This window comes from Seriola lalandi, unplaced genomic scaffold (genome assembly GCF_002814215.2).
Source record: "Seriola lalandi dorsalis isolate HSWRI2012SDOR001 ecotype SW California unplaced genomic scaffold, Sedor1 jcf7180002054965, whole genome shotgun sequence".
Classification (NCBI taxonomy): Eukaryota; Metazoa; Chordata; class Actinopteri; order Carangiformes; family Carangidae; genus Seriola; species Seriola lalandi.
The window spans coordinates 544180-570759 of record NW_019525516.1 but is presented as its reverse complement, the minus strand read 5'-3'; the positions used below and the strand labels follow the sequence as shown (position 1 = coordinate 570759).

At 40.7% G+C, this 26580-nt stretch overlaps 3 protein-coding genes across 5 annotated transcripts; 2 read left to right on the top strand and 1 right to left on the bottom strand.

Annotated features, from left to right (window-relative positions):
- The first annotated feature begins 1004 nt into the window (after window positions 1-1004).
- tefa (TEF transcription factor, PAR bZIP family member a) lies at window positions 1005-12305 on the top strand. 3 transcript variants are annotated; one of them, XM_023395551.2, is made up of 5 exons: window positions 1006-1253; window positions 6882-7280; window positions 8002-8222; window positions 8992-9203; window positions 9984-12305. In XM_023395551.2, exons 1-5 carry the CDS (start codon window positions 1178-1180, stop codon window positions 10003-10005), a joined length of 930 nt encoding a protein of 309 aa, XP_023251319.1. In that variant the 5' UTR covers window positions 1006-1177; the 3' UTR covers window positions 10006-12305. The 3 variants fall into 3 exon arrangements, with proteins under 3 accessions (XP_087026989.1, XP_023251319.1, XP_023251318.1); XM_023395550.2 differs by lacking the exon at window positions 1006-1253 and adding an exon at window positions 5626-5995; XM_087170863.1 differs by lacking the exon at window positions 9984-12305 and having other exon boundaries at window positions 1005-1253; window positions 8992-9207.
- Window positions 12306-13245: 940 nt separating this feature from the next.
- On the bottom strand, window positions 13246-14799 carry phf5a (PHD finger protein 5A). Its single transcript, XM_023395582.2, has 4 exons — window positions 14652-14799; window positions 14280-14303; window positions 13615-13781; window positions 13246-13442 (listed from the first exon to the last, which is right to left on the bottom strand). The coding sequence occupies exons 1-4, from the start codon at window positions 14701-14703 to the stop codon at window positions 13353-13355; spliced, it is 333 nt and encodes a 110-aa protein (XP_023251350.1). The 5' UTR covers window positions 14704-14799; the 3' UTR covers window positions 13246-13352.
- A 412-nt stretch (window positions 14800-15211) lies between these two features.
- Window positions 15212-22458, top strand: aco2 (aconitase 2, mitochondrial). Its single transcript, XM_023395533.2, has 17 exons — window positions 15212-15279; window positions 16946-17088; window positions 18079-18337; window positions 18431-18523; window positions 18642-18800; window positions 18924-19074; window positions 19246-19350; window positions 19640-19731; window positions 20015-20120; window positions 20286-20443; window positions 20551-20624; window positions 20730-20841; window positions 20939-21217; window positions 21328-21519; window positions 21846-21978; window positions 22066-22187; window positions 22312-22458. Exons 1-17 carry the CDS (start codon window positions 15244-15246, stop codon window positions 22444-22446), a joined length of 2349 nt encoding a protein of 782 aa, XP_023251301.1. The 5' UTR covers window positions 15212-15243; the 3' UTR covers window positions 22447-22458.
- The last annotated feature ends 4122 nt before the right edge of the window (window positions 22459-26580 follow it).

Here is a 26580-nt window from a genome sequence, read left to right as displayed (position 1 = left end):
CAATAAGGGTGAACATAATGTGTTACAGTGTAATATATACTATAATATAACAACAACAACATTTCCTCTCTGGTACAGTGTCAACAAAAACTCAGTGATTACGGTTGAACCAAACAATGATGTGTTTTGTTAGAAACCAGCCAGACTGCCTCACGGCAGACTTGGGAGTTAGTGAGTCCTGCACGTGTTGACACACCCAGTGACCCCGACACAGCCGGGCCCCTGGGCGCGAGGCCCTTTGTACCCACAGTCAAGTGATCAATGAATTTTGTTTTATTTTATTTTTCGGTCCAAGCGGACATAGTGATTTGTCAAACTTGTTATAATTAGTATAATCCACGCATGTGTGCCAGTTGCAGACATGCTGGGCTTTTAGCCGCACCCAGGTGGAATTGAGGTGTTGTTAATATAATTAGTCACCTGAGAACAAGTTAAAGTGTCTACAGTGAGCTAAACACGTGTCTCAACTTTTCTTTACACGTGTATTATATAGCCCATTTAAAAATAAACTGTCCGTGGGGCATTGGATGAGGTTTTAACACATTTCTACTCCAGTTTATGACTCGAAATGCGTGTTACGCCGTGGGTTATCTTATACTGCCACCAGTATCACTTTAATGAAACTATTATATTTTATTGATGATATTTACATGTTATTTTTTTTTAAACTCGCCAAATGCTCTTTACGTTTCCTTTCCTTAAGGCAGAGGACTCGGGAATTGCCTCAGCTGGTGTTTAAAACTTATTATTTTGTATTTTCTGCTGTAACACATTATGCAACAGACAGCTAGCCTACTTTTAGCGTATACACTTTTTTTTTTTTTTTTTTTAACCTTAGGTAATTCAGCCACGGCTCGGGATTGGCTGTCATCGCTGTGATGGACACAGACACTGGCCAATCGGCGCTCTCTCCGTCGATCGCCGGCAGAAAGCGCGCTGCTGATTGGCTGTTGGTGAGACGCTGACTGCCTTAAGTAACTTGTCATGGTGTGTGAACCCTCAGAGTTTTAATATCCCAAACACTTTAGTTGAGCTGTCAGCCACCGATTTGCCTCCGGGATCTACTGCGTTTTTTGTTGCTTATTGATTCTAATATTGTTTCTTATGAGCTGCTGATCAGCTCTGAAACATTTTATTGATCTTAATTGCAAAAGGTCAAAAAAAAAAAAAAAAAAAAATGACTACAGAGATCCCGGAGATTTTCAGGTCTCTTCTTGAGCATCCATTTACTCTCCCGAACTTTGACGAAAATGGTGAGTGACATCAAACTGTGAAATGTGGTTTCTCGGAGTTTTGTGATTTAAATAACTTGCAGCACCGTTTGGTTTTTTTTATGCAAAGAAAGTCGCTGATGTCGAATGAGCGTTTTGAAAACTGATTCATGCATTTCTGCAAACAACTGCGTGTCTGTTGCGTAATCCCTGTCAGCTGATCTGGACGGGACTTTGTGCCTTTTGCTGGACTGTGGAGATCTGCTCCCTGGCTTTAATTAAAACGCAAATGTTAACAGGATTCATAAAAGGGAAGCCATGTAGGACATACTTGTTGAACAGCTCCAACAGGTAACAGAAACAATGCAGGGACGGATTCTCCAGCTGTGTTGTCCTGTTAGTACTTTCGAAATAAAAGTAGCTATATTTAGCAGTCATGGATTTGGGGATTAATTACGTGGTGACATTAAGATGGTGCAGGGAAATAACTAATGCAGTTCATTTAAAATGTCATCACTGAGGTAACAGTTTCTGATCATCTCTCTTTGGCTGCTGCAGCTGAATCAGATGTTTCCACCAGCCTGACCATCTTACCCAGAGGATCCATGATCCCAAACTCATCTTCACTATTGTACATAAACTGTCAGAGTCAGCCCCTAGTTTTTTCTCCGCATTAATACTCATAACACTTATTAAAGAAATATCCGTCCATACATAGTGAGGTTAAAATGTTAACACCAACTGGAGCCCAGTAACTTTCTCAGAGGGACACATTCAGTGGGTGATGGTTTAAACATGCTGCTTTCTTCCCTAAGGAGATCCTGTCCACTGTTGACCAGATAAAAGAGAACAGTTTACCCACTGATAAGGAAGAAGATTATGGCTGTTAATGTCTAATGTCTGTGGTACTAAGTGGATGTTCTGGTAAAAAAAAAAAAAACTCGTGGAGGTCAGTCTGTGTGGATCTGTTCGTCACCTGTGTGTGTGTGTGTGTGTGTGTGTGTGTGTGTGTGTGTGTGTGTGTGTGTGTGTGTGTGTGTGATGGAGAAAGAGGCTGGTGGGCTTTGTAGATTCTTGATTAAATCACTAGGTGGCTCTGTTTGCCTTCTCTGGGCCATATTTAGATAAATCAGATTAGGGTCATATGATCTCATTACACTGAGAGCTGTGCTGATGCTGCTGGCCCCGTTTTTAACAAGATTTTATAATCACTTCTCAGTCTGTGTTTTGTTATACGAGCTTCTGAAGAACCCCACAGAACAGATGTCTGACTCTTTCAAAGTATAATTAATGACGTCTTAATCACCTTTTTATTTCTTCCATACAAGTGAAAGGTTCAGGATTATAGTTCATTTGCCACTATTTATCATAATGAGTAAATAATAAGGTATTTTATGGATTCACTGCTGCACAAATTATCTGGAGATATTTAATTATTTTTAGGTGTTCAGAGCTGTCCAAAAATAGTCACATAAACTTTAGTAGTTTGGGAGGAGCTCAAGATGAAGTTATGAGGTCCATGACTATGACTTTGAAAGTTACACAAAGATGGTGGTGAAATTTTAATTTTGGATGAACTGCTCCTTTTATTATGATGCAGTTTGTGGGCCATGATCATAGGCTGCAGTGCTTGCAAAAACAGTCTTCTAGCAATCTGTCAAAGTACCAGTGACCGTAAATTGAGCCCCCATGGGCTGCACATGAGACACACACACACACACACACAGGTGACTAGGATGGAGCAGATTTACAAAGACTTGACTTTGAAAGGTTCATCTGTATTTCTAGATTATGTTGTTAAAAGTGGCACCTTAACTTTATGCACTGTGAGTCACATACTGTAGTTATATGTCTATGATCTGATGCGGGTCTCAACAGCTGTTTCCCTCTGAGTTTAGGTTGCATGTAGGTCTCTGAGCCACCACACATAATCCATAAAGCTGTCAACAAAGCAGAGCAAATACATTCAGGAATGTACATGTATGTATAGTGTATGAACATGTTAATCTCGTTTAAAGTGTCATGCCTGTGAAATCTTGGCTTTTTGTATTCATTTTGTAGAAAACTGCGGTCATGATGACGAAGCTTGTTTTTAGAGAAATCCATTCACATTTCATTAAAGTTGCCTGACAGTTAAAGATAGCACTATGGTCAAACACTAGGTTTGTTGCCATGCCGCCACTTGAGCCAAAACAGCCTGAGTCTGCACCTGTTGACAGGTCAAATGTGCTATAAATTCCACAGTATATCCCACAGGAAGTGGGAGGTTTTCAACAACTCTGTATAATGTGTTATGTCTGCCACAGAAAAGCACCCAAAGGTATAGAGAAACATATTTGATTTTAGCGTGTATGGACTTTTTTTTTCTGTTTTGTTTTGTTTTTTAAATATATAATTGATGTCAATATAAGGAATAATATTTCAGTCTATGATGTAATTGAAAGTGTATTCTTTCAATGTCTTGAAAGTCGCAGTTTGAGTGTGTATATGTAAAATAGCAGGGGAGATGTCTGTGTTTCACAGCTCAAGCACATCATGAAGGTTGAATTAAAGTGGTTTTCTATAAATCTTGTTCTCTAGTTTCTGCAGAGCCTCGCTGAAATAGAGTGCCTCATCTCGTTTTTGTGATGTAGACTGTAGCATAGACTTAAAGTGATTTTCTCACTTTATTGTACATACTCTACATCAAGGTTTTAGGTGATTGTCATTTAGGTCTAAAATAAAAATAAAAAATCTTTAAAAAGTTTATCAACTATTGTTCAGGTTTTGAAAATTTGTAAAATGCCATTATACTCTTACACTATCATAGTGTATCATAGTGGCAAACATAAGGATAATGTTTCTAGAGTGAACGGGAGAAATGTTTGCGTGTATTGCCAGAAGTTTTAAATGAGGTAATGTGGTCTGTTAAAAGATGATGTTCAGCATGAAGCCAGCGACCTTCACCGAGCTCATGCACGTACTGCAGCAGCTGACCTTGAAGGTTTTGTCTCCTCGTAATGTTGTGCCAAAAACAGATTCTTTACGTGACACATATGAGCAGCACGTGTGGAAAACACCCCCCCCCCTCTCTGCAACACCTTAAAATCCTAGCTTTTATCAACTGGATAGTGTGCACAGCTGCCTTTTCTTGCAGTTTATTAATGCAGCGATGTTGGTGCAGGAACATACTGAAGAAATCTATTTAGTGCCACAAATGCACACATTGAAAAGACCATTGATGTGGAGAGTATGTCCTCTTTTTTTTTTAAAATGCGTTCATCTGTCAAAGAAAGCAAGATGTGCTTGCATCAGTATCATGTTTGGTTGAAGATCAAATGTATGTACTTCCTGCTTTGTTTGCAAGTACATTCTGTTCTGTTTTTCATTTTAATACATGAAAAATGATGAAATGAAAAACTTTTTTTATTTTTTTGAGTATGATTTAATGAGTCTATAGTGGAGAATCCAGCAATATATATATTTTTTTTTTGGAAAACAAGCTCTTTACTAATGCCTAAAGCTGATGTGTCAGAATTATCAGCCATCATATCAAAATGAAGCAGTTTCTGTGAGACCATGTATGTTTCGTGCTGTTGTGGCAACACAGGATTAGGACTCGACATTAACATGCAGATCTTTGCCCTTGGCATGTCTTGGTCTTCTTGGTTGCAGCAGTTTGCATATGGATGCCGTAACTTAAAGCTCAAGGCACTACTTGCAAGGCCAATTACACCCAACACTGGAGCGCCGCCCTCCCTGCATGTCCCTGTATGTCCGCTCCTCTATTGGACGGCGCCTACAGATATGTAAGGATGTCAGCTGCACGTGCTTTTGCATGTGAGCGGAGCGGTGTTGGTGCAGCAACATAAGAGACTTGCTGTACATTAGCAACGTCCTGTATGTTCTTCTTGGGCGTTGCCCTTTTCTTGAAGCTGAAAAGTAATTGAAGTTGCAAGTTAAAAATCGTGTCTTAATACTTATTTCTGAAGATGATGTGATAGCACTGCATAGACTGATGACTAATTGTGCCTTACTTGGAAGTTGTATAGCCGGTTTATATGTCGGTTCATATAACATGGAAAACCTGTTTAAAACCTAGTGATGAATATTAATATATGAATGGAGGAAGCGGTTCCCTGCAGGAACACGTTGGGTCTACGCCACGTAGTATAGCTATATGGATCATGTCAATATTTTTTTTTTTTTTTTTTTTTTTTGCTCGAGACACGTTTTTCTCTTAATATGTTCAGTGAAACATATATAACTCGGTCAACCAATGAGATCTCAGGTAATTGCGACTTGACAACCGCCATTGGCTCGTCCTCACAGTCCCCGCCCCTGCCTTCTCCGGCTCATTTAATATTCATGAGGATGAGGCGAAGCCCGCCAATCAGCTTTCAGCGGGGTGGACATGTTTAACCAGAAGGAACAGTTTGTTCACGACGCCAAAAACCCATGAGTACTAAATTTTCCGTAGAAGTGGGTCAAAGCAGCGAGCAGCCCGGGATGCACTGACGGTTGTTGTTGTATTTTTTTTCGTGAATTTTGTGCGTGTAAAACCGTTGGACACAGCTAGCGACGTCAGTTAGCTAGTTTCGTCGAGCGAACAGGACAACCGTTGAGCTAGCTTTTTCTTTTGTCGGTTACTACGCGGTTAACGTCAACAACAAGGGGGGGAAAAATGTCGGGAGAGCCAATTCTCATCACACTGGAAACGGCCACCGGGGCCACTAGCTCATTCCCGGTTGTTTTGAAGAAAATAATGGAAATGCCTCCGCCGAATATACTGGACGGGGAGGACGGTAAGTGCAGTAAATTGACGGAGGGGAAAGGGTGAACGGTTTGTTGTGAAGGACGTGATAACGTATGTGCAACGGTACTAACATGGACACCGCATACACTGACACCATATGTTGAACACACTACAAAGGCCTCTCCACTCTGTAATCTGTGACCCACCTCACCATCCAGGCTTTTCTAGACACGCCCCTGACTTTAAATGCTGTTTTTGGTTAAAAACACAGTTTCAGTGACCACATATTTTGTTGGTAGAGAAGTGTAAGTTACGGATATGTGAAGGAAAGTGCGTGACGTCTCCAAAGTGGTAAAAGTTGCTCATGTTTCCATTTACTTGTTAACATTTATACCATAGTTATTTTGGTAATGTTAATGATATTTTCACGTGTCACTTACGCTATAACTGTTTGTTATTGTCCCATAAGGGATCAACAGAGCATTTGGAGCATGTTCACATAGATCCAATCAGAGCTTTCTACAATAGTAAAAAAAAATCAGAAATCGAATATTAATATTCAGACAGACCGACAAACCTCAGCAAAGCTTGGCTTGTCAAAATGTTGAGATATATTGTTGTAGGTCGCAGTGGAGAATTGCATTTGTCATGTGTAGTAGTTCTGGAGACTGAGAGATCCCTGTTACTGTGAAAGGTGCAATAAAAAAGGAAGAAAAAAAGAAGCACTCGGCTTTCTGGCCTTAGGGACATTTCTGGAATGGGGTCTCTTTGGAAAAGAAAACCAAACATGTCCTGCTGCTTAACAAAGGGTGCTTTCCTGTTGACCTCCATATGATAAAACACTAAACTGTGTTTCGTTTACAATGTGAGGGCAAATATATCTATCCATATTTTTTTTTTAAAAAATTACTCCTTGTATTTTCTCTGTGTTTCAGACACTGACAAGGAAAAGCTGTGTCTGGGAGAAAATGCCGAGCTGGGGGGAGGAGGAAGCGATATGGGTCCTTCAGCCGCCCTGACTCCTGCTATCTGGGAGAAGACCATTCCCTACGATGGTGAGAACTTCCACCTGGAGTACATGGACCTGGAGGAGTTCCTTATGGAGAACGGCATCCCCACCTCGCTTGACGAGGACTCCCTAAAGAGCATAACAGAAGGCGGCGCCACCAAGACAGAGAAAACTAAGGTTGCTCTCTCTGCAAAGACAAAGGTGACCAGGCCAGCAAATGTGTCCCCAGTGGCCCTGCTGCCCATTCAGGAGTTGGACCGGTGTGAGGAGGAAGTGGTGATCATCACCAAGAGTGACTCTGATATCATCTGTGATGTTACTGCAGGTGAGTGGAGGGGGTAGGATCAGAAACTAGAGGGCTACAGGGTTTCACTACTTCTTGCTGAGTAGCTATTTTACCTCACAGAAAACCTGTTGTTTGGGTTGAGATCAATTGCAACAAGTGAAATTCTAGTGCTTTGGAATGGGGGTGTAGTGAAGCAGTTTGCTGTGTCATACCACCTACACTCAGAAATAGATTGACCTAATTAGAAGACTTGAATGTGCTTGCATTAATGAAAGAGACATTTGGCGCTTCAGTCTTCTATCCACTATTAACTTTTCCCGTCTGTCAGTTAGCATAAAAGTCCTTGCAACCAGTTTCTGTATAATAGTCATATTTATTTATTTGGCTGAGATGTCTGGAAAACATGATACATATTGTGACGCTGGTGTGAAGTCAGAATGTCACTCAGTCCTGAAAGAAGCCATAAGTGGCAACAGATGGCAGAAATAGATGCTGCTGCTCATGCATAGCAAAGATAGTAGAGTTTAGCACAGTATTATCAGCAGACTCAGTCACCCACCCCCCATACACAGCAGAGTTTACGAAAAACAATACTAGCTTCAGGGTGGGGCACCTGTGAACCAGTATTACCTCTTAATTGACCAGTTAGACAGATGTGAACTGGCTAGTTCACGTATGTTGCCGAATGTGTTGCTGACCCTCAGTTTGATCTGCAGCTATCTAATATTTCAGTTCCTGTGTTCCTCTTCTGTCTGCTCAGAGGTGACCACTGAAGAGGACAGAGCGTCCCCCGAGCCCATCGACCCTGATGAGATTGAGGTTGAGATCAACTACGAGCCTGATCCCACAGACCTGGTCCTGTCAAGTGTGCCTGGGGGTGAACTGTTTGACCCACGCAAACACAAGTTCACTGAAGATGAGCTCAAACCACAACCTATGATCAAGAAGGCCAAGAAGGTGTTTGTGCCTGATGAACAGAAGGTATGCTGGGAGAGGACGAGGCGCCTCTTAAACACAGAAACCTGCCTTTGTGCCAACAGTCCAGCAGTTTGTTTCACAGTGTGTGTAGTTTGTTTTATAGAAAACACCACAACAAAAAGGCAAACTAAAGCATAAAGCAGGGATCAACATGTAGGGTTGTTCACTCTAGTTTTTGTAATGAGTTTACATTTGGAAACATTTACTGATGTTGTTTTCCAGAATTTTTTTTAGAGAGCAAAACAGCAGAGAAAATAAGCTCTACTTCTTTGAAGTGTAAAGCAGTGAATTGGAAATATGTTGTCTTCATTTGCTAATTCATGTTGGTCCGTGCACATGTTAAGGTGTAATATTCACTTCTAATTTAGCTGTCCGTGAAATTCGATGCCATCATAAAATCATGCTACCTTAATGAAATACAGTGAAACAACTTCATTGCCTTGTGGTTTCATCAGCCAGTTTCCCAGATTGGTGTGAGGGAAGTAGACATAGCAAAAAAACAAGGCCATGTCACAGTGAATCTTTTCTAGCAACTCACAGTGACTCAGCAATCTGATAATCTCAAATCTGATGCCTTCCTCCCTTTCCCGTCCACCAGAGAACAGTGGTTTTGTTTACATGCACAAAGGAGCTTGGCTGTCAGCCATATTACAAACTAAGCTGAGGTCAGACTTGGGTAACGCGGCTAATGCGTTGATAAAAAGGTGTGATGTCGTGTTTCTTTGACTCAACAGATCCCTTTTGTTTGTTTTTTTCCTCTCCACCTCTGTAGGATGATAAGTACTGGCAGAGGAGGAAGAAGAACAACGTAGCTGCCAAACGCTCACGTGACGCCCGCAGGTTAAAGGAGAACCAGATCACCGTCCGAGCAGCTTTCCTGGAGCGTGAGAATGCAGTGCTGCGGTCGGAGGTTGCAGAGTTACGAAAGGAGTGCGGCCGCTTCAAAAACGTTGTGGGTCGCTATGAAGCCAAATTTGGATCAATGTAAGGGACCAAAATAAAGCATATGAAACTGTAAATGGACATCCATGTAGCAAACAGCAAAATATCAGTCACTTTGTTTTATACAAACCAGGTTAGAGACACCGTTGAGTCCTGATTGTTGGCTATGTTGACAAATACCAAATCTACTACTGTTGAAAAGAAGCCGCTCGGCTGTTGTTTGGCCAGAGATAGACAGAGGAGAGGGAGGGAGAATAGTACACCTGTTGGGATCGCCAGTGGTGTGGGTTAAATAAGACAAAAATGTGTCATCTGACCTGACATTGACCCTCCTCCGGTGATACACGCCATCTTTGGAATGGGAATATAATGTATTAAAGGACATTTTATTGACCCCCTGACTCGTCCAGTCTCATAGGATCGGATAAAATGTGGGTTGAATGCAGGTTCAGTAAACTAGTGCGATGCCTGCTGCTTGTATATGAAAAGGATATCAATGACATCAAAAAGTTGAACAGGGAGGCAGCCTAAATTACAGTTATTTGGATTAATTAACAAAATAATAGCCACACAGTGAAGCCTTACTAAGCCTTCATGTATCTTGTATTGGCAAATACTCTACAATAGTTTCTTAATTCCCCACACACTGCCAGACCCTTGATTGACTAACTTACCTATCGTGGTCTAATACATATTTAATCAGGTAACACAAGCCAAACCCTGTGATCTTGTGAATCATGTTCCCGATGCTTAATGTTGACCTCTCTCCTTCCTCCCTCCCTCCCTCCCTCCTCATTCATCCTTGTTCTCTTCTCTTTCAAGTGCGATGCCGGAAGACCAATAGACAACAGCTGATTTATTCATTTATTTTTCTAATGAATCAATAAATCAAAACCATTGAGGGTTGGTATGTGAGAACAATAGAATCGATCAGATGAAGAAGAGGAGGAAGAGAGCGTACGTGAGGGCGTGACTGTTGTTGCCATGGAGACGCAACAGCATGTTAAGACCTGATATCTGTTTTTTTTTATTTTTTTTTTTTTTTTTTATGACTTCTGTTTGCCATCCATGTGAGTGAGATGAATGTGAGAAGATATTCAAGTGCTTCTTCAGTACACCTCTTTCATGTAGTGTACTTCTATCATGTTTTGTATGCCTTTGGCCGAAAGAGATCATTTGTGATGAACTGTGGGTTTTATTTCAATTTTTTAGATGGTTGACATTTAGGCAGCAGTTACAATAGTTTAGACTAGATTTTGAGTCAGTTTTATGATATTGTAGAAATAAACTGGTTTGCAGGTTGCTTTCAGTTCTTTGCACATTTTAATGACTTCTGAAACCCACATGTCCATTTTTTTGTTTTCAAATTTCTATTAGTATGGCAGATATGTAGAGAACTGGGCTTTTCTTTCCTCACAAAAACTTCTGATTGTGACATTTCCACTAACTTAAGCTTCTTCAGGGGATAACAGTGACGTGGCTGAAAGAAATGCAGCCATGTTTACTTCTCTTCACATAAAAGAACTCCTTACCAGCAGCACAGGGCTGTACATAAAAACTGTTCTCCCTGTTTCAATGTATGTCTTGCAGTCGCTCTCGTGCTGTGTTTGTCACTGAGTAAGACGCCTGCTTGAGCCTCTGTAGGTTGTCATGTGACTCGTCCATTTACGTCAGAAACGCTTCAGAAGTATTGTGTGTAGAACCCACTGATGCATGTACTGTAAATAGTTGTAGTCTAAAATGATGCTCTATTTTTTTTTTTTCCAATATTTTACAAATGTGTTCAGTCTTGTAGGACATGAGAACTCAGATACATTGCCAGTTGAGTTTTTGAACAGGTTCTCTTTAGTTTGAGTGAATATCAAGCAATTAAATTGTAAATTTCCTTAAAGCTTATCATCTCTTGAAGAGCTGACATTTGCCCTTATATGGCAGTGTCTCATCTTTGTTAGATGCTAATGTTGCTCTTTAATTATTGCTTCATTAAAGGCAGCTGGTGGTGAAAGGTTAAACTCGTTAAGCCTGAAAACACAGACATTTTTGTTGATGTCGTCTACTACACAGCTCTTATTAAAGTAATCAAGCTCATATTTCTAGTAAATTTACAGGTGCATTCCTTGAAACAACCAAAACAGTAAAGATGTTCAAAACCCTTGACTGGAATGTATTTGCATTTAGATTGAATAATCTATTAAGTTTTTTGGGGTGTGTTGGTGGACTCACTTATCACCCAACTTTTTTTAGTTCATTTGTGTCTGAACTTCTTCAGAAATTCTCTCTCAGACTTGGAAGCTGGCAGTGCTGTCGCCAGCTGATAATTTTTATTTTTTGACAAACCAAGAAGTCTCAATAAATACAGACTGTATTGGGGCATCTTTATTTTTTTATAAAATAAAGAACCTCGAAATATAAAAATGTCTTCTATGTCTAAAGCCATTTCAATGCAGGGTGCAGTCTGGCGGTTTACAGGGGTTATACTGTTGAAAATCATATCCAAAAATCAAAAGTTGTTACCCAGGATTATTTAACTGTCCAATTCTGACAAAAAGGGAAAGGTGGTCTTTTCTGCTGTGCTTCCACTATAGACTTTTTTACCAAGAATTCACTGTAAGTCTTTTTTTTTGGGAGGGGTCGATTTATGAAGAATTTAATTAAATCTAAACTGATATGGGTTATTTTATTAACAACACACCCAGCAGTAAACACAGCTTCATCTATTCTCATCTTTTTGTGTAAAAATGAAGAGCAATCTTCTCTGTAGAGTAAAACTAAACGTCAGGATCGCCACATTTATCCAGTGGATTTTCTGGAAATAATTTTACTCCAAGCCTCATTAATTTCAGTTAAGAAAGAGTCACATTCTCCATAATACAGTCTCCAAAGTGTAATTATTAGTATCATTTTGACATGAATGATTATGTATTTCCTGACTTGTTTAAATATTTGTAATGCTCTCTGCTATAATAGAGGTTGCATCTGCCTTCTACCAGGAACAGGTCAATTTGTTAACTTTGAGGGGTTGTTTTTAATCCTCCTGGTTCTGTCTTTGTATTTCTTTGTAAAGAAACATCTTGGCATTTTAAGTGTGGCTACCTTTTGTCTTGTATATACAGTATGTATAAATAAAGCCTTGTTGAAAAAGTGTGTAATTGTTCTTTCCTAAGGACATGCTTCTTTATATTCTGAGTGAACTGCTCATCTTTAAGTCCACTTAGCCATTGCCAAATGATGAATACAGAGTTATTTTAAAAGCTTAAATGACAAGTCCAAATGTCCAGCTGTCTCCAGGCGGACTAGACCTAAGCATAAATAAACAAATAAATATATAAATTGTACAATCTATGCACCGTTCTCAAAATATCAAAGTTTAAATTTGATGTGTGTGTGGACTCTATACTACATATTCATCTGTCAATGCCTCAACATCATTTAATTTGGTTCTCAACAATCTGAACACAAGTCCACAAAAAATATATTACACTTATAGAGGAAACTTGCTACTGGTTGTTTTCAGCCCACTGTGTGAAAGTGAAACACTGCCATCTGCTGGAGGAAGCTGAAGGACACGCAAGGAAAGAAGCTGCAGTTTAAAAGTGATACTGCTCAACATCTTCAACTGGCACACGTTCACATTCAGCCTGTCAGACAACCTATCAGGAGTTTAAACAGTATCATGTGTAGTTATAGAAATGGAAGTGTTTAGTGAACAGGAAGTTCATCTTTGTTCATGATGAAGAGCAAATTTTGTTTTATGGATAAAAAGATCTTAAAGTACATTTTCATGGCCATTAGGCAAACTCCTGCTGCTGAAGATCATGTATATGATCAAAAGCTCCAGGACATGAACTAAATGAATCTTGAGGTGGTATCATTTTGTGAACTGTTGATTCCAAGGCAAAGAAGAATGAACTAACTTTGAAACTCAATAGATTCTTGATAGAATTTACTGGGTAAAATGGCTCAACTAGCCCATGTCTATGTGTAGTTCAGTAACCATTCATATTGAACATTGTGTGAGCATGAGGAAAATTTCAAAACCTTGACTCTTAATATGCAAGTAAGAAGTCACAGAGAAAAAAAGACAGAAAGTATAAAACAGAGTTTTATTAACAAGTCAAAAATGTTTCTCGAGGTTTCAAAGAAAATCTGCAAAAGCTGAAAAACTAAAACAGGGACTGGGCTGTAGCGTCTTCACCTCTTCTTGAAGCCATACTTCTTCCTTTCATAAAACAGATCCGTTTTAGAGCTGCCCAAGTTTACAATCTTTGGACATCCATCTCGCTATAAAGAAAACAGGAAAAAGATTGTTAAAGAAAACATTTTCATTTTGTACTTACTAAGTTTAAATTGTAAGTGCTATATTTTATACGGGTCGGTACATCATAACAAGTAATGCAAGATAACAAAAACCTCATAAATATGGCCTGGTTAAATCCACAAACACTTTACTCACATCTTTCTCCTGGATGGTGCACTCTTTACAATAGTAGGCATCAGATACTCCCGGCCCTCCACAGATGACACAGCGTCCCTGATAGGAGCCGTAGTTACACTCATCACAGATGCGCACCAACGTGCACGGCCTCACATAGGAATCGCAGATGACACACTTTCCATCACCTGAGAGGAACAGGGAAATGAAGGATAAGAGATATTTTATAGGAATTTCATTAATAATTCAGTTTTTAAAATAAAAGGATAAATCTTTTTTGAAACTATCCAAGTTTAACTCAGATATCGTCGAGCTGCTTACTTTTCCAGCAGCCACATAACAGTGTAGACTATAATGTGAAATGAGAATTTTGCTTGATATAGCTTCAAACGTTTAATAACAATGTTTACAGACTGTAATAGGTTGTAATACATATGTAATTAATTGTATAATACATGAACCAGTACTTCTTTATTTAGCTAGCTTTAGCATGATTGGGTTTTGGTATTGTTGGAGTATTAACATGTGTGAAGGCAAACATTAAACTGCCTGATTATGTGGACCTAACCTCAACGTAACTACGAAAAAAATAATACCGACTTATGGTAGCAGTTTTAACGTAGAGGAAAACACACGACAGTTTAAACACTCAGTCTGTTGTACCGGATTGGGAAGGGAATACTTACATTTCTCGCAAAGTCTCCCGATAGCTGAGGAATGAAAACAAAGTAGTCAGAGCCAGTCAGTATAGCCAGGCCATGAATTCGCATTGATAACACCCTTCTACATTGGAATATGTAACGTTGTTAACAATAAACCTTATTGTTAAATATACCGAAATATAATATTTGGTGAAAGCGAAATGGACCTGGAGACATTTCTAAGCTAGCACCATGTCTAACATACATTCAATGAAATCCATGATGGAACCGTTAGCATGGTAGCTAGCATGGTATCTCTAGCGCAAAATAACAATAAAGTGCATCCAGTAACAGAAAAAAAAACAATAAAAAAAACAATATTAGATAAGTGGTGAGATGAAACAGGTTGAACCATACCAACGCCGGCTTGTTTCCTGCAAAAGATCAAATCTGGATGATGTTTAGCCATTTCGGACCTCCGTAAGGCGAGCGCTGCTGATTTGTTTCAACTTTCGCCTTTGACCTGTAAACTTTGTATGAGAAGTTGAATTATCGCCCCCTAGCGTCTCCAAATTGAAAGACAAAAGAAACCAATCACTGATCGTATCTTCCTCTTTATCCCCCTTTTTATTTCCTCAAGAATATGTACCATAAGAAATTATTTTCTGACAAACAATTGTGACAATGTAGGAATAAATCGTTATTAATTTTAACTTTAAAAAATAAGAAGTAGAAAATAAAATAAAAATCATTCTTGTCCTTTCAGCTATATAGAAATCAAACAAATATTAAAATTATTTCTTGTTCATGTACTTCTCTAATTTATATTATATCAAATTTATAAACAAACTAAAACTTCTGTAGAAATCTAAGTTTGAAATACGTTTTGTAAAAAATTCGAATACGATTTAAGATGTTAAATATATTATTTCCTTAAAGGACCTGCGAAGCCGCGGCTTACAATTGTGTGACGTCACCACCGATCGGCACATCTTTGTCAGTGAACAAAATGGCAACCTACTGTCTGACTGTCGCCAGGCTTCAGGTAAGAGGAAATTTGACCATATTTATAACCTAGTGAGGATGTCACCTGCTATCTTAGATTATATAAATGTAATGTAATGTGATTCTAACCTAACTAGAGGACTGAGAGTTGTTACTGCAGATAAAAAGGCTGTGAAACAGTCACCGGCTGTCTGGCCAGGTCATCGTGTCCCGGCTGCATTGAGCGCATCCAGTGGGCAACAACTAGTTTGTCAACCGGCTTTAAAAAATCACGGCTGATCTCTCCGTTAACAAGGAGTCATTATCGACACCCTCAGCTCTTAAATGAACACGGCTAGGCTAGTTTTTGAAATGGAGTTTGGTCTTCGCTAGCAAGGTTAACCACAAGGTTAGAGCTCCCAGAAGGCACATAGGCGAGCAACGTGTAACGGTCAGAGAAAATATCAGGAAAATTATAACAATTAAAACAGCAAACTCAGTCTTAATCATTAATTTGCAGGACTGGTACAAGAGAAACTAATTCATTCAGTCTATTAGATATAACGGGTTGTGTGCCATATGTCCTGTGACTGCAGTGAGCTGTCAGATTTTACTTACAACGGATCATATATTAAAGTAACATTCAGCTGTCTTTATTAAATGTTGTGTTGAGTCAGGAAATGGTCTGTAGTGTTATTGCTGTGTATCAGAGCTGATATATTTGGTTTACAACAATGGATAGTGAATAATAAACACCAATGTAGTGCTCAGACTCATCGGCCTTCATTGGCTTTATGATTGATGCCTGAAACTGTAATTAGTTTTCTAATTGATGTAGTAACTTTTGATTTGGCTCCTGAATTGACTGACAGCGACACTCTGCTTTTAGCTCCTTGACAGCAAAAGTCAGCAGATTAATGACTGCAGGCTCAGCTGCTTACTGTCAGTTCTTTACCACAGATTATCTGGTCATAGGCGACCTTCAGCTGCTTCTCTTATGTGTCGTCTTCTTTTATCTGGAGACTGTCTCCTGAACACTCTTGCTCTTTCCTGGTATTACCTTCCTTTACAATCACGCATTGGAACATAATTTTTGAAAACAGAGCTGCTTGTAAATGCTCAGTCTTCTCATGGTAGTTACTCCTCAGCTTCACTGGAGTGAGTCTGTGGGTGAAGTGTCCTGCTCAAGGGCACCTGAACAGGTCCAGGAAGTTGATGTGGCAAGCTCCTGGACACAAGCCAACAGCTCAAAGTGTCTGCCCCTTTTTGTCTTGTTACTTCATCAGCTGCAAGCACAACATGGCACAAATTTAGCTTCTCCAACATGTATGATCATTTACAGATTGCCGTTTGTTATTTTGGGGATTGGAGCCAGCGTTTCCTTAGAGAATGCGTTTATGGTCAACCTTATGGGGGTGGGATGGGATGTTTCTTAGGGTTAGGGTTAGGGTTCACTTGGTAAGATTTGAAGTGAGACACCAGAGAGTAGACTGCAAACCACCATTGCATTCACAAGTTTACTTCTCATTAGTCATTTTCCTGTATCAGTATGATGTTAGACAATATTCACGCAGTTGTTTCAGTGTCAAAAGAATACAACATCAAAACAAAAATTTACCAAAGTCTTTTTGAATGAGGGATAGTCTGTTTGCCTGAATACAGTCTGTTCATAGGCAAAATATGTGATTATGCTCATGCTTGTATGTGTTTCTTGTTGTTGTCTCCAGCTGGCGCTGGGCCATGGCGTACGGCGCCTGCATGTATCAGCAGCTTACAGAGCCAAGGCACAAGTGTCTATGAGCCGGTTTGAGCCCACTTCTTTCGTCAACTACGAGAAACTCCAGTCCAACATTGACATTGTGCGAAAAAGGTTAGTGTTCTCCTACTACTGATCTAAAAGTGGACATTTGTGCAGAATGACGCAGACTCGTATCATTGTTCCTTCCCGCATTTCTTTATCTGTGGGACTGTTTGAACTCGATGTTTGTTTGTCCTTTGCCACAGTTTTTTCACCATAGGTGTAGCCCTTTCTCTAGTGTTTCTGCCTCACTGTGCTTAAATTACTGTCAAGTCATTTGTTGTTCAAAGGGTGTGTGCATGTAAGGGAGACTTAGTGCTGTGTTGTCCCTCACAGTAAATGTAAATGTTGCTGGTGTGCAGATCAGTGGCTTCAGCCCTGTAATTACTCCTGAAGTTTAGACTGGCATAAACTGGTGGTCATAAAATGACATAATGAAGAGGTGAAACAGAGATTTCACTGTACTACTGTAGGATGAAAAAGAAAAACTTTGATTTGCAAAAGGAAATGGATTTTGCTTAAAGGGGCAAATTGTAAGTTTTGCTATTGCTGCGTAGCCACAGTTAGCATCAAACTTCTTTACTTTACTCACTAAGAGCTGTCTCCAGCAGCGGAAAGCAAGCCTCTTGTTTTTTTCTATTTTTGTCAGTTCTTTTCTTCAACTGAAGTTCGCATGCTAACCCGCTAGCCATTACCAAATACTAAACCATTGCAGCGTGATGCTATCGTCGCTTATTGCTGATGTTGGCTATGTATCAATAGCAAAACTTAGAAATAGCTCATTTAAACCAGAGTAGGAAACCCCTTGATATTTACTTTGGATCAAATTGCATATTTAACACCGTAATCTTCTCACTTCTGAAGTATTGATATTTATTTTGAATATATAAAAAAACTGTATGTTTTATATGCTTAACCTAATAACTGCTTATACTCCACTTTGTATTGGTTATGTTTACCTATGTTCTCATGCTCTTCGCCCCACTGAACCTTTTCCCCACTGAAACGTCCTCTGACATAACAGCATCCTTCTGTCAATAATATTTTGTTTTCATGTTCCAGGCTCAATCGACCGCTCACGCTGTCAGAGAAGATCGTATACGGCCACCTCGATGACCCCCACAATCAGGACATCGACCGCGGTCGCACTTACCTGCGGCTGCGTCCTGACCGCGTGGCCATGCAGGACGCCACGGCCCAGATGGCGATGCTCCAGTTCATCAGCAGCGGCCTGCCGAGAGTGGCCGTGCCCTCCACCATCCACTGTGATCACCTGATCGAGGCCCAGATCGGAGGGATAAAGGATCTGGCCAGGGCAAAGGTGAGGGGTCTTGTTTGTAGGTTTAAATGATTCATTTTTGTTAAAATGCTACACAGCGCACGTTAAAATGAGCTGTCATCGTTCTCATCCTAGGAAGTCAACCACGAGGTTTACAACTTCCTGGCCAGTGCTGGGGCAAAATATGGAGTTGGCTTCTGGAAACCGGGCTCTGGAATCATCCATCAGGTGTTATTGCTTAAAGTCTAACTGCAGCTTTGGTCTGACTGTAAATACACTTTTAGAATACACTTGTAATTACACTGCTATAATTATGCTAACAGTCAGACTTTTTAAATCTAAACAGATCATCCTAGAGAACTACGCCTACCCGGGAGTGATGCTTATTGGCACAGATTCCCACACGCCAAATGGTGGCGGGCTTGGTGCCATCTGCATTGGAGTCGGAGGAGCTGATGCTGTAGATGTCATGGCAGGAATTCCATGGGAGCTGAAGTGTCCCAAGGTCAGCAGAAGATAGTATTTTACAGCTGTCGGCATCTTTTCCATCTCTTTGTTTATACAGTGGATTTCTTTAGTTCCATTTCTGAACGTCTTAACCGCAATTTACTGGATCTCTCCCTCTAAGGTGATTGGAGTGAAGCTGACAGGCAGCCTCTCTGGATGGACCTCACCTAAGGATGTCATCTTGAAGGTGGCCGGCATCCTGACAGTGAAGGGAGGCACTGGAGCCATTGTAGAATACCATGGACCAGGAGTCGACTCCATTTCCTGCACAGGTTGGCGAAAAAAGCTTTTTTCCGTTAGACTTAATTACACTTCAATGTCTCTTTCTCATTTTGCTTCGTAGCTTGTTTGTCTCTTGTGTATTATTCCACTGGGGAAAACTTTTTAACTGTTTTGTGTCAGCCTGACAGACCTCATTCATGTGTCTCTCTTTTTGTGTGCAGGAATGGCCACCATTTGCAACATGGGAGCAGAAATTGGAGCCACAACCTCAGTTTTCCCTTACAACCACCGCATGAGGACCTACCTGGAGAAGACTGGACGTGGACGTATGTTCAGGCTTTACATTTTACATGTCCATATTTAATCATTTTGTACAGTGATGATTAACTTAATCATAAAATGCTGACACTATACCCTAAAAGTTGTGATAGTTGGTGTTATCTTGGCTTTGAATATGGCCTCTGACTACGGTCTCAACAAAATTTAACAAAAACTTGATAATAAAACATAAATATGAAGGGAATCACAGTCATTAAAATAAATGAATAAATAAATATAGGGTTGTTGTCATGCTGCTGTGTCTCAACACTGTTCCTGTCTCTTGTTTCTTCTCAGAGATCTCTGCCCTGGCCGATCAATACTCAGACTTGTTGGTACCAGACAAAGGCTGCGAGTACGATCAGGTCATCGAGCTCAATCTGGACGAGGTCTGTCCTTTGTTTTGGCACTGGCATTTTTGGCACTTCTTTTGGCATCTCTGTCAGTCATTTGATAGTTCAAAATGGAGAACGATAGGAAGTGTGTTGAGGGGGTGACATGAGACGGCAGAATGTAAATATGACGTAGTCCAGACATCTACTAGACTTTGACGATGTCCTGTTAAATACTTCTACATAGCTGCAGAGTGTAAGTGCAAGAGGTTTAGGTCACAGTCCATATGACAAAGTTAATAACTGTGTTCCTTGGCCGTTCTGCTGTTTCGGTCTGCAGCTGAAGCCCCACATCAACGGACCATTCACCCCTGACCTCGCTCACCCAGTGGCTGACGTAGGAGCTGTTGCTGAGAAGAACGGCTGGCCACTGGAGGTTAAAGTTGGTAAGAACTGACCCGGTGGTGGATATGCTGTACAGCTTTATTCACACTCCTGCATTTTACATCGCTTAATTACAGAACACAGATCAAAATTACCAGGATTTTATTTTGGATACTTCCTGTTTTACTATTTCAGTTCTCTTTTTTTATTCCTTTCCCACTTCTTAGGCCTGATCGGCAGCTGCACCAACTCCAGCTACGAGGACATGGGCCGCGCTGCTTCTGTGGCCAAGCAGGCTTTGGATAAAGGCCTGAAGTGCAAAGCTGAGTTCACAGTCACCCCCGGCTCAGAGCAGATCCGTGCCACCATCGAGAGAGATGGATACGTGAGTGGCAGCACGCACAGAAAGCGAGGAGTTGCACCCCGCTCACAGTAATGATTTAACCCTGGGTAAAGTGATGGAGGCTGACATGTGTTTTTGTCTTCCTGTAGTCAAAGGTCCTTGGAGATGTTGGAGGTGTGGTCCTGGCAAATGCATGTGGGCCCTGCATCGGACAATGGGACAGGTAGGTAAAGCCAGAACTTTGGCGGTGTACCCACCATGTAGTACAGAGTCATACAATATAGAAGTTAGACATGGCTGTTAATATATGTTGTGCGTTTTTGTTCAGGCGTGATGTGAAAAAGGGAGAGAAGAACACAATCGTCACGTCCTTCAACAGAAACTTCACTGCCAGGAATGATGCCAACCCTGCAACACACGCCTTTGTCACCTCCCCTGAGGTAAAATAATCCACACGACTAGATGTGCAACACTAGTTAGTTGTGATGGCATAAGTGTACACCAGCTAAACACCCTCCATCGCCTCTTTTTCCTCAGATTGTCACTGCCCTCGCCATCGCGGGCACATTAAACTTCAACCCGGAGACAGACTACCTGACAGCCCCTAATGGTGAGAAGTTCAAGCTTGACCCCCCCAATGGAGATGAACTCCCCGCCAGGGACTTTGACCCAGGCCAGGACACCTACCAGCACCCACCCGCTGACGGCACCAGCCTTAAAGTGGACGTCAGCCCTCAGAGCAACCGGCTACAGCTGCTGGAGCCCTTCGACAAATGGAGCGGAAAAGATCTGGAGGACTTGCGGGTTCTCATTAAGGTCAGGTCTTTGAAATGATGCCCGGCCTGTTTTAGTCTTTACCTAAACGTTTTTCGCTGCTGCTGCTGCTGCTGGAGAGAGGATCACTCTTCTTTGCGACATCTTTGCAGGTGAAGGGCAAATGCACCACAGACCACATCAGCGCCGCCGGACCGTGGCTGAAGTTCCGCGGTCACCTGGACAACATCTCCAACAACATGCTGATCGGTGCGGTCAACAGCGAGAACGATGCCGTCAACAAGATCAAAAACTACCTGACAGGAGAGTATGGAGGAGTCCCTGATGTTGCCCGTCACTACAAGGTGAGGATCACGGAGAGGAAAGGCTCCGGTGCCGGATTATTGGGCTAAAGCCGATTTTCTTTGGCGTCATGCCTCTAGTTTCCTCAGGTAGTTTGTCCTAGAGCTTTGTCATGGTTCTAAATTTGGATTCACAGACTTGGAGTTGGCCTCCATTAAACTTTAGTTTTGTCCTCCACTGCAGTTTGTTCACACTCTTAAAAATAATCATTTTACCTCTTTACTTTTGCTCTTGATTTTGTTCTTTTCATTATTCATTGTAATCTTTCTTGAATTGCACTAATTTCTGTTTGAGGCATAACAGTCACTGACCCATGTGTTGTGAACAGGCCAACGGTGTGTCGTGGGTTGTGGTCGGGGATGACAACTACGGTGAGGGCTCCAGCAGGGAGCATGCAGCGCTGGAGCCCAGGCATCTGGGAGGAAGAGCCATCATTGTCAAGAGCTTCGCCAGAATTCACGGTATTTGGGGAACATTTATGTAATGAGATTTTTTTGTAATGCCATTCAGTCTCCCAATCAACAAATATATCTCCCTCCTGTCCTTAGAAACTAACCTGAAGAAGCAGGGTCTACTCCCACTGACCTTCACCAACCCATCAGACTACGACAAGATCCGTCCTGATGACAAGATCTCCATCAAGGGACTCGAAACCTTCGCTCCAGGAAAGGTAAGGGCGCATAGCAGCTGGAAAACTGGGCTGCTTACACTTTGTTTTACTCCTGACTTTTGTGCAGCTGTTAATGAAAAGCGTTTGTAATGAAATCGTCTGCTCCTCCTCTCATCCTCTCCAGCCTCTGTCCGCCGTCGTGAAGCACGGCGACGGCAGCACGGAGACCATGGAGCTCAACCACAGCTTCAACGAGACACAGATCGAATGGTTCCAGGCAGGCTCCGCCCTCAACAGGATGAAGCAGCTGCAGCACTGAGGAAGAGGAGGAGGAGAAGGAGGAGGAGAAGGAGGAGGATTTTCAGGGGGGAAAACAGGGAGGATTGTGGGGAAGAACGAGGGGGGGGGTTAAAGAATGTTGACGACTGCTCCATCACCTGCATTAGCACCCAGTTTGGACTGAAGTAATGTGTCGGTATACCTCGAAGAGTTGAATGTTAGTGAATTACTTCAGACTCAGTGCCACAGCTGATGTCGATGATGGAACGTGTCAGCTTCATTTGTCAGAACAACGTGTACTTGAAGGAATCGTAAGCTGCTGCGTTTCAAAGTCAAATAGTGATAACTGGTTCCAAATCAAAAGTCTGTTTGTGAAAACAAAGCGGAGACACACAAACACACACACACACACACACACTTTGACACACTATACGCTCTGACCCAGTCGGTGACGCTGCCAGCTGATGTGCTGCCAGTGTTTTTGCAGCTGTTCAAACAGATCAGTACGGCGTGTGAAGCCGCTGCACACTGAAGCCGGAGGACGGCAGTCTTGTCACCTTGTTGCTTTAGGATTGTGTTGCACTCTGCATGGCGCTTTTTTGTCAGCCGCTGTCATTTAACCTGTTCCCCCCGTGTTATTTCTAAAGTCCACGTCGGGGCAGGTAAACATTGCTATTGGTTGGGTTCCATTTTGTTGTCTAGTGAAGCTGTAGTTGCAGAGATCATATGGATCCAGAGCAAAACTCGTGCGCACACATTCGTTTCATCCACTCAGACACTTCCGGTTTAGCCTGAATGCTCCTTACTGGACACGAGGAGAAACTGCAGTGTCCACACGGCACAGCAGCTAGCTGTTCTTCATCTAAATCCCCCACTTTTTAAAAGCAGCACCTAATGACAGCGTTCTCTACGGCTTGTTGAAATGTTTTCTGGGACATGTTAGGAGATCGCATGACAGCATGAGGCAGTTTGAAAGAAAATGGATTCAACATAAATCTAGATTCAGATAACGGAGCATTGTGGGATGTACTGAACATCACAGATAGATTACGGTACAACAGCGGGAACATGTCCTGTATTACAGTGTGTTTTCATCCATCACTGTACATATTGTCAGTGTTACATTGCAGACATTTCCTAATAGACAAAGGAACCTGTATGCTTTTAATACTGTGTAAAAATGCAGTAACTCAACCTCTTCTTCCCTGATACATCCTTAACCTCCCCTCCCAATCAATACTACACTCTTTACAAGGTCAAACGCATCCTAAGGTTTTTCCCAATTGTTTATTTATTTATGTCTTTCTTGCAAAAGGTTCAGATCCTGTATGAGTTTTTCATAAAGGTTTCTTTTGTCACGCACAGGTTGATCTTGGATTTATGTCCTTCATCCTGTATTTCCAGTGCCCTTTTTTTTCTAGGGGTAACATGTCGCTCTTTGTGTTACCCTTGCCCCAACACAAATAAAATTGTACTGAAGAAAAAAAACAAAAGATTTGTAGTTTGTAATGGTGGAGGAAAACTGATGTTACGCTGTAAATTACCACGTACTTGATTTTAAGTAATGTGGCTGCTAAATCCAGATTATTGTGTCAGATGGTTTTTGGTCCTCGATGGATATAATGAACTGAAATTCACTCCAAAACCTCAACATGGGAGATCAAGCTGAAACAAGCTGGGGGGGGTTTGTCCTCATGAACCTTCACTCACCCAGTCCCTGCAAACAAAATGCACCAACAAGTGAATCAAACGACGGCTTAAACCACTCCATTCTTCTAATGCCACTGTATGTAAAGTGTCTGGCTCCGTGTACATTTCAATGTTTTTCTCCCAGATTATCTTTTCTGTATTACAGAAATGCCAGTGGGTTGTAAAATAAAAAAAAAGATAAAAAATCAGATGTCATTTACTTTGGCTCCAGTGATGTGAAGTGGGGAATCTCTAAAGTCGTCTCGGGACTTGAAAGATAAACCGGATTAAATGAACAAATCTTTACAATTAAAATCCTGTGGTGAATATCGTGTTAAGCAGGATCCTAGTGAGACTATGTGTTTATCCATCCCTTCAAATGTGAATCTCTCTCTATCCTATCGAGAGCGACAGGTTCTCGACAGCTCAGGTGTTTCTGCACAGCCGAGCTCGCACATCTGGAGAAAAAGGAAAAACAAGCTGCACACATAACGTCAGCTTTGTGTCGGCACAGGAAGGAATTTACATCCGACACATTGTGATTTCTGATTCTGTGTGAAGAGAACGAGAAGAGTCGTAGGTGCTTCTGATCAGCAGCAGTTGGATATTTTGAATATTGTCTACAATCAGATTTAATAATTTACTGACAGGAGACGGCTGTCAGGTCTGACTCCAGCAGCGAGGAGCTGTGGGATGAACTGGAGACCAGGCTGAAGTTAGAGCATTTAAGCTGCATATTTCTACCCATGCCTGGATGCCAGTGAGCATTTAAACTGTTGTCATCCCTCCATAATGAGACATTTGTCTTCTCTTATGCGATTTGTGCAGAAAAAAAACTATCTGAAACTCTAGGTCATTGTGAAATGTCACAGAAACAAGAAGCAGCTTTAAAGGTCCGGAAACGATTTTTAAATGGAGGAATTTGTCTCCAGTGACTGAAGAACATTGAAAAATGGAAAACAGCAACATGATGCAGGACAACAACAACACTGAACCTGTACAATATAAAGCAAATATACATATCAGAGCAGTAAATGTCAGTTTGTAGAGTTTCTATTAAAAAAGAAAAGAAAATATGTGAAAATCAAATTAAACTACAAGCATCATATTTACCACAGTAAGTGCAGACCTGCTGAAGTTAAGTGTCTCCCCATGTCATTAATTAAGCTTTTTTAACTTCAATATACAACAAAACTGAATATTTATACAATTATATAAAACATAACACAGGCAAGGTAACAAGTGAACAAAAAAAAATCAAAAACACATTTAAAATAATGTCAAATAATTATAAGGAAAAAATAAAAAACCTTAGTTTGAATCACTGTTTTGTTGAGTTGTCAGAGACGTGTTCACCATGTGTCAAGGTCAGTGTGTCTACATGTTGTTTGTCCATGACTAACAGGGCGGGACGGTTGCAACATGTTGTAGCAGCCAAACAAAACACACAACAGTATTTTTCAACTTTTTTTTAGATCAAAATAGGCAACATATGTGTAAACAAGATGCAACTAAAATTGGCCATTTTTACATGTAAGAGAAAACTATTATTTTGCATCTTATGGTCTATAATATATTTTGCCTGTTGTTTTCATCATGAGCAATAAAATAGATAAATTGTGCTTTTTCTAACTTCATGGAAGGACTATGTTCTATGCAAAACAAAACTCAAAAACTTATTTTATAGATTAAATATTACTAAATAAACAAATACTAGTATGATATTATTGTATAAATAAATAATACTACTACATTATTGTAAAACAAATCATATCGTCATAATACTGAAAGTTAGTTAGTGAAATTTAATGCACATTCAATATGTTGCAACTGTCCTCAGGGTTGGGATCAGAACATCTGATTTCTTCTTTTCAAATAAATATTGTGAATGACACATACAGTATATAATCACCTTTCAATATTAAGGGTAATTAGCAGATATAAGTGTAAATGTTCGGTTGGTCTAGTTCAAATAGAAACTGAGAGAAATGAGAAAGGTGTTTTTCAGTTTGCTGTTAACTTCTTTGAAACTCCATTACCTGTAAACCCACCTTCAGATTTATTATTCCTATTAGAAAATATGCACTTTATCATATTATGTTACATTTACACTGTAGTGTCCATTGAATCTGAGTTTAAAGAAGCCTAGTATGAAATAAATCTGAAATGACAAACAAGTATGACAGGAGAAATAATAGGCTAATAATAATAATAATAATAATAATAATAATAATAATGATGATAATAATAAATGGATGGAGAAATGACCCGGTGAAGTATAGTATGTACCTGGATGGTTTGTGATGGGTGAAGCAAATAATAATAAATAAACAGTAAATTCAACATCCAATTAAAACCTCACTGTGCCGATTAAAACATGAAGAAACGTTTCCATCCATGACCAGAACAAAGCGGTGACTGTGATGTGCTGAAGCCCGCTGTTGTTTCTTTAGCACAGTTACCCCCTGCCCCCCCCTGCTGCCCC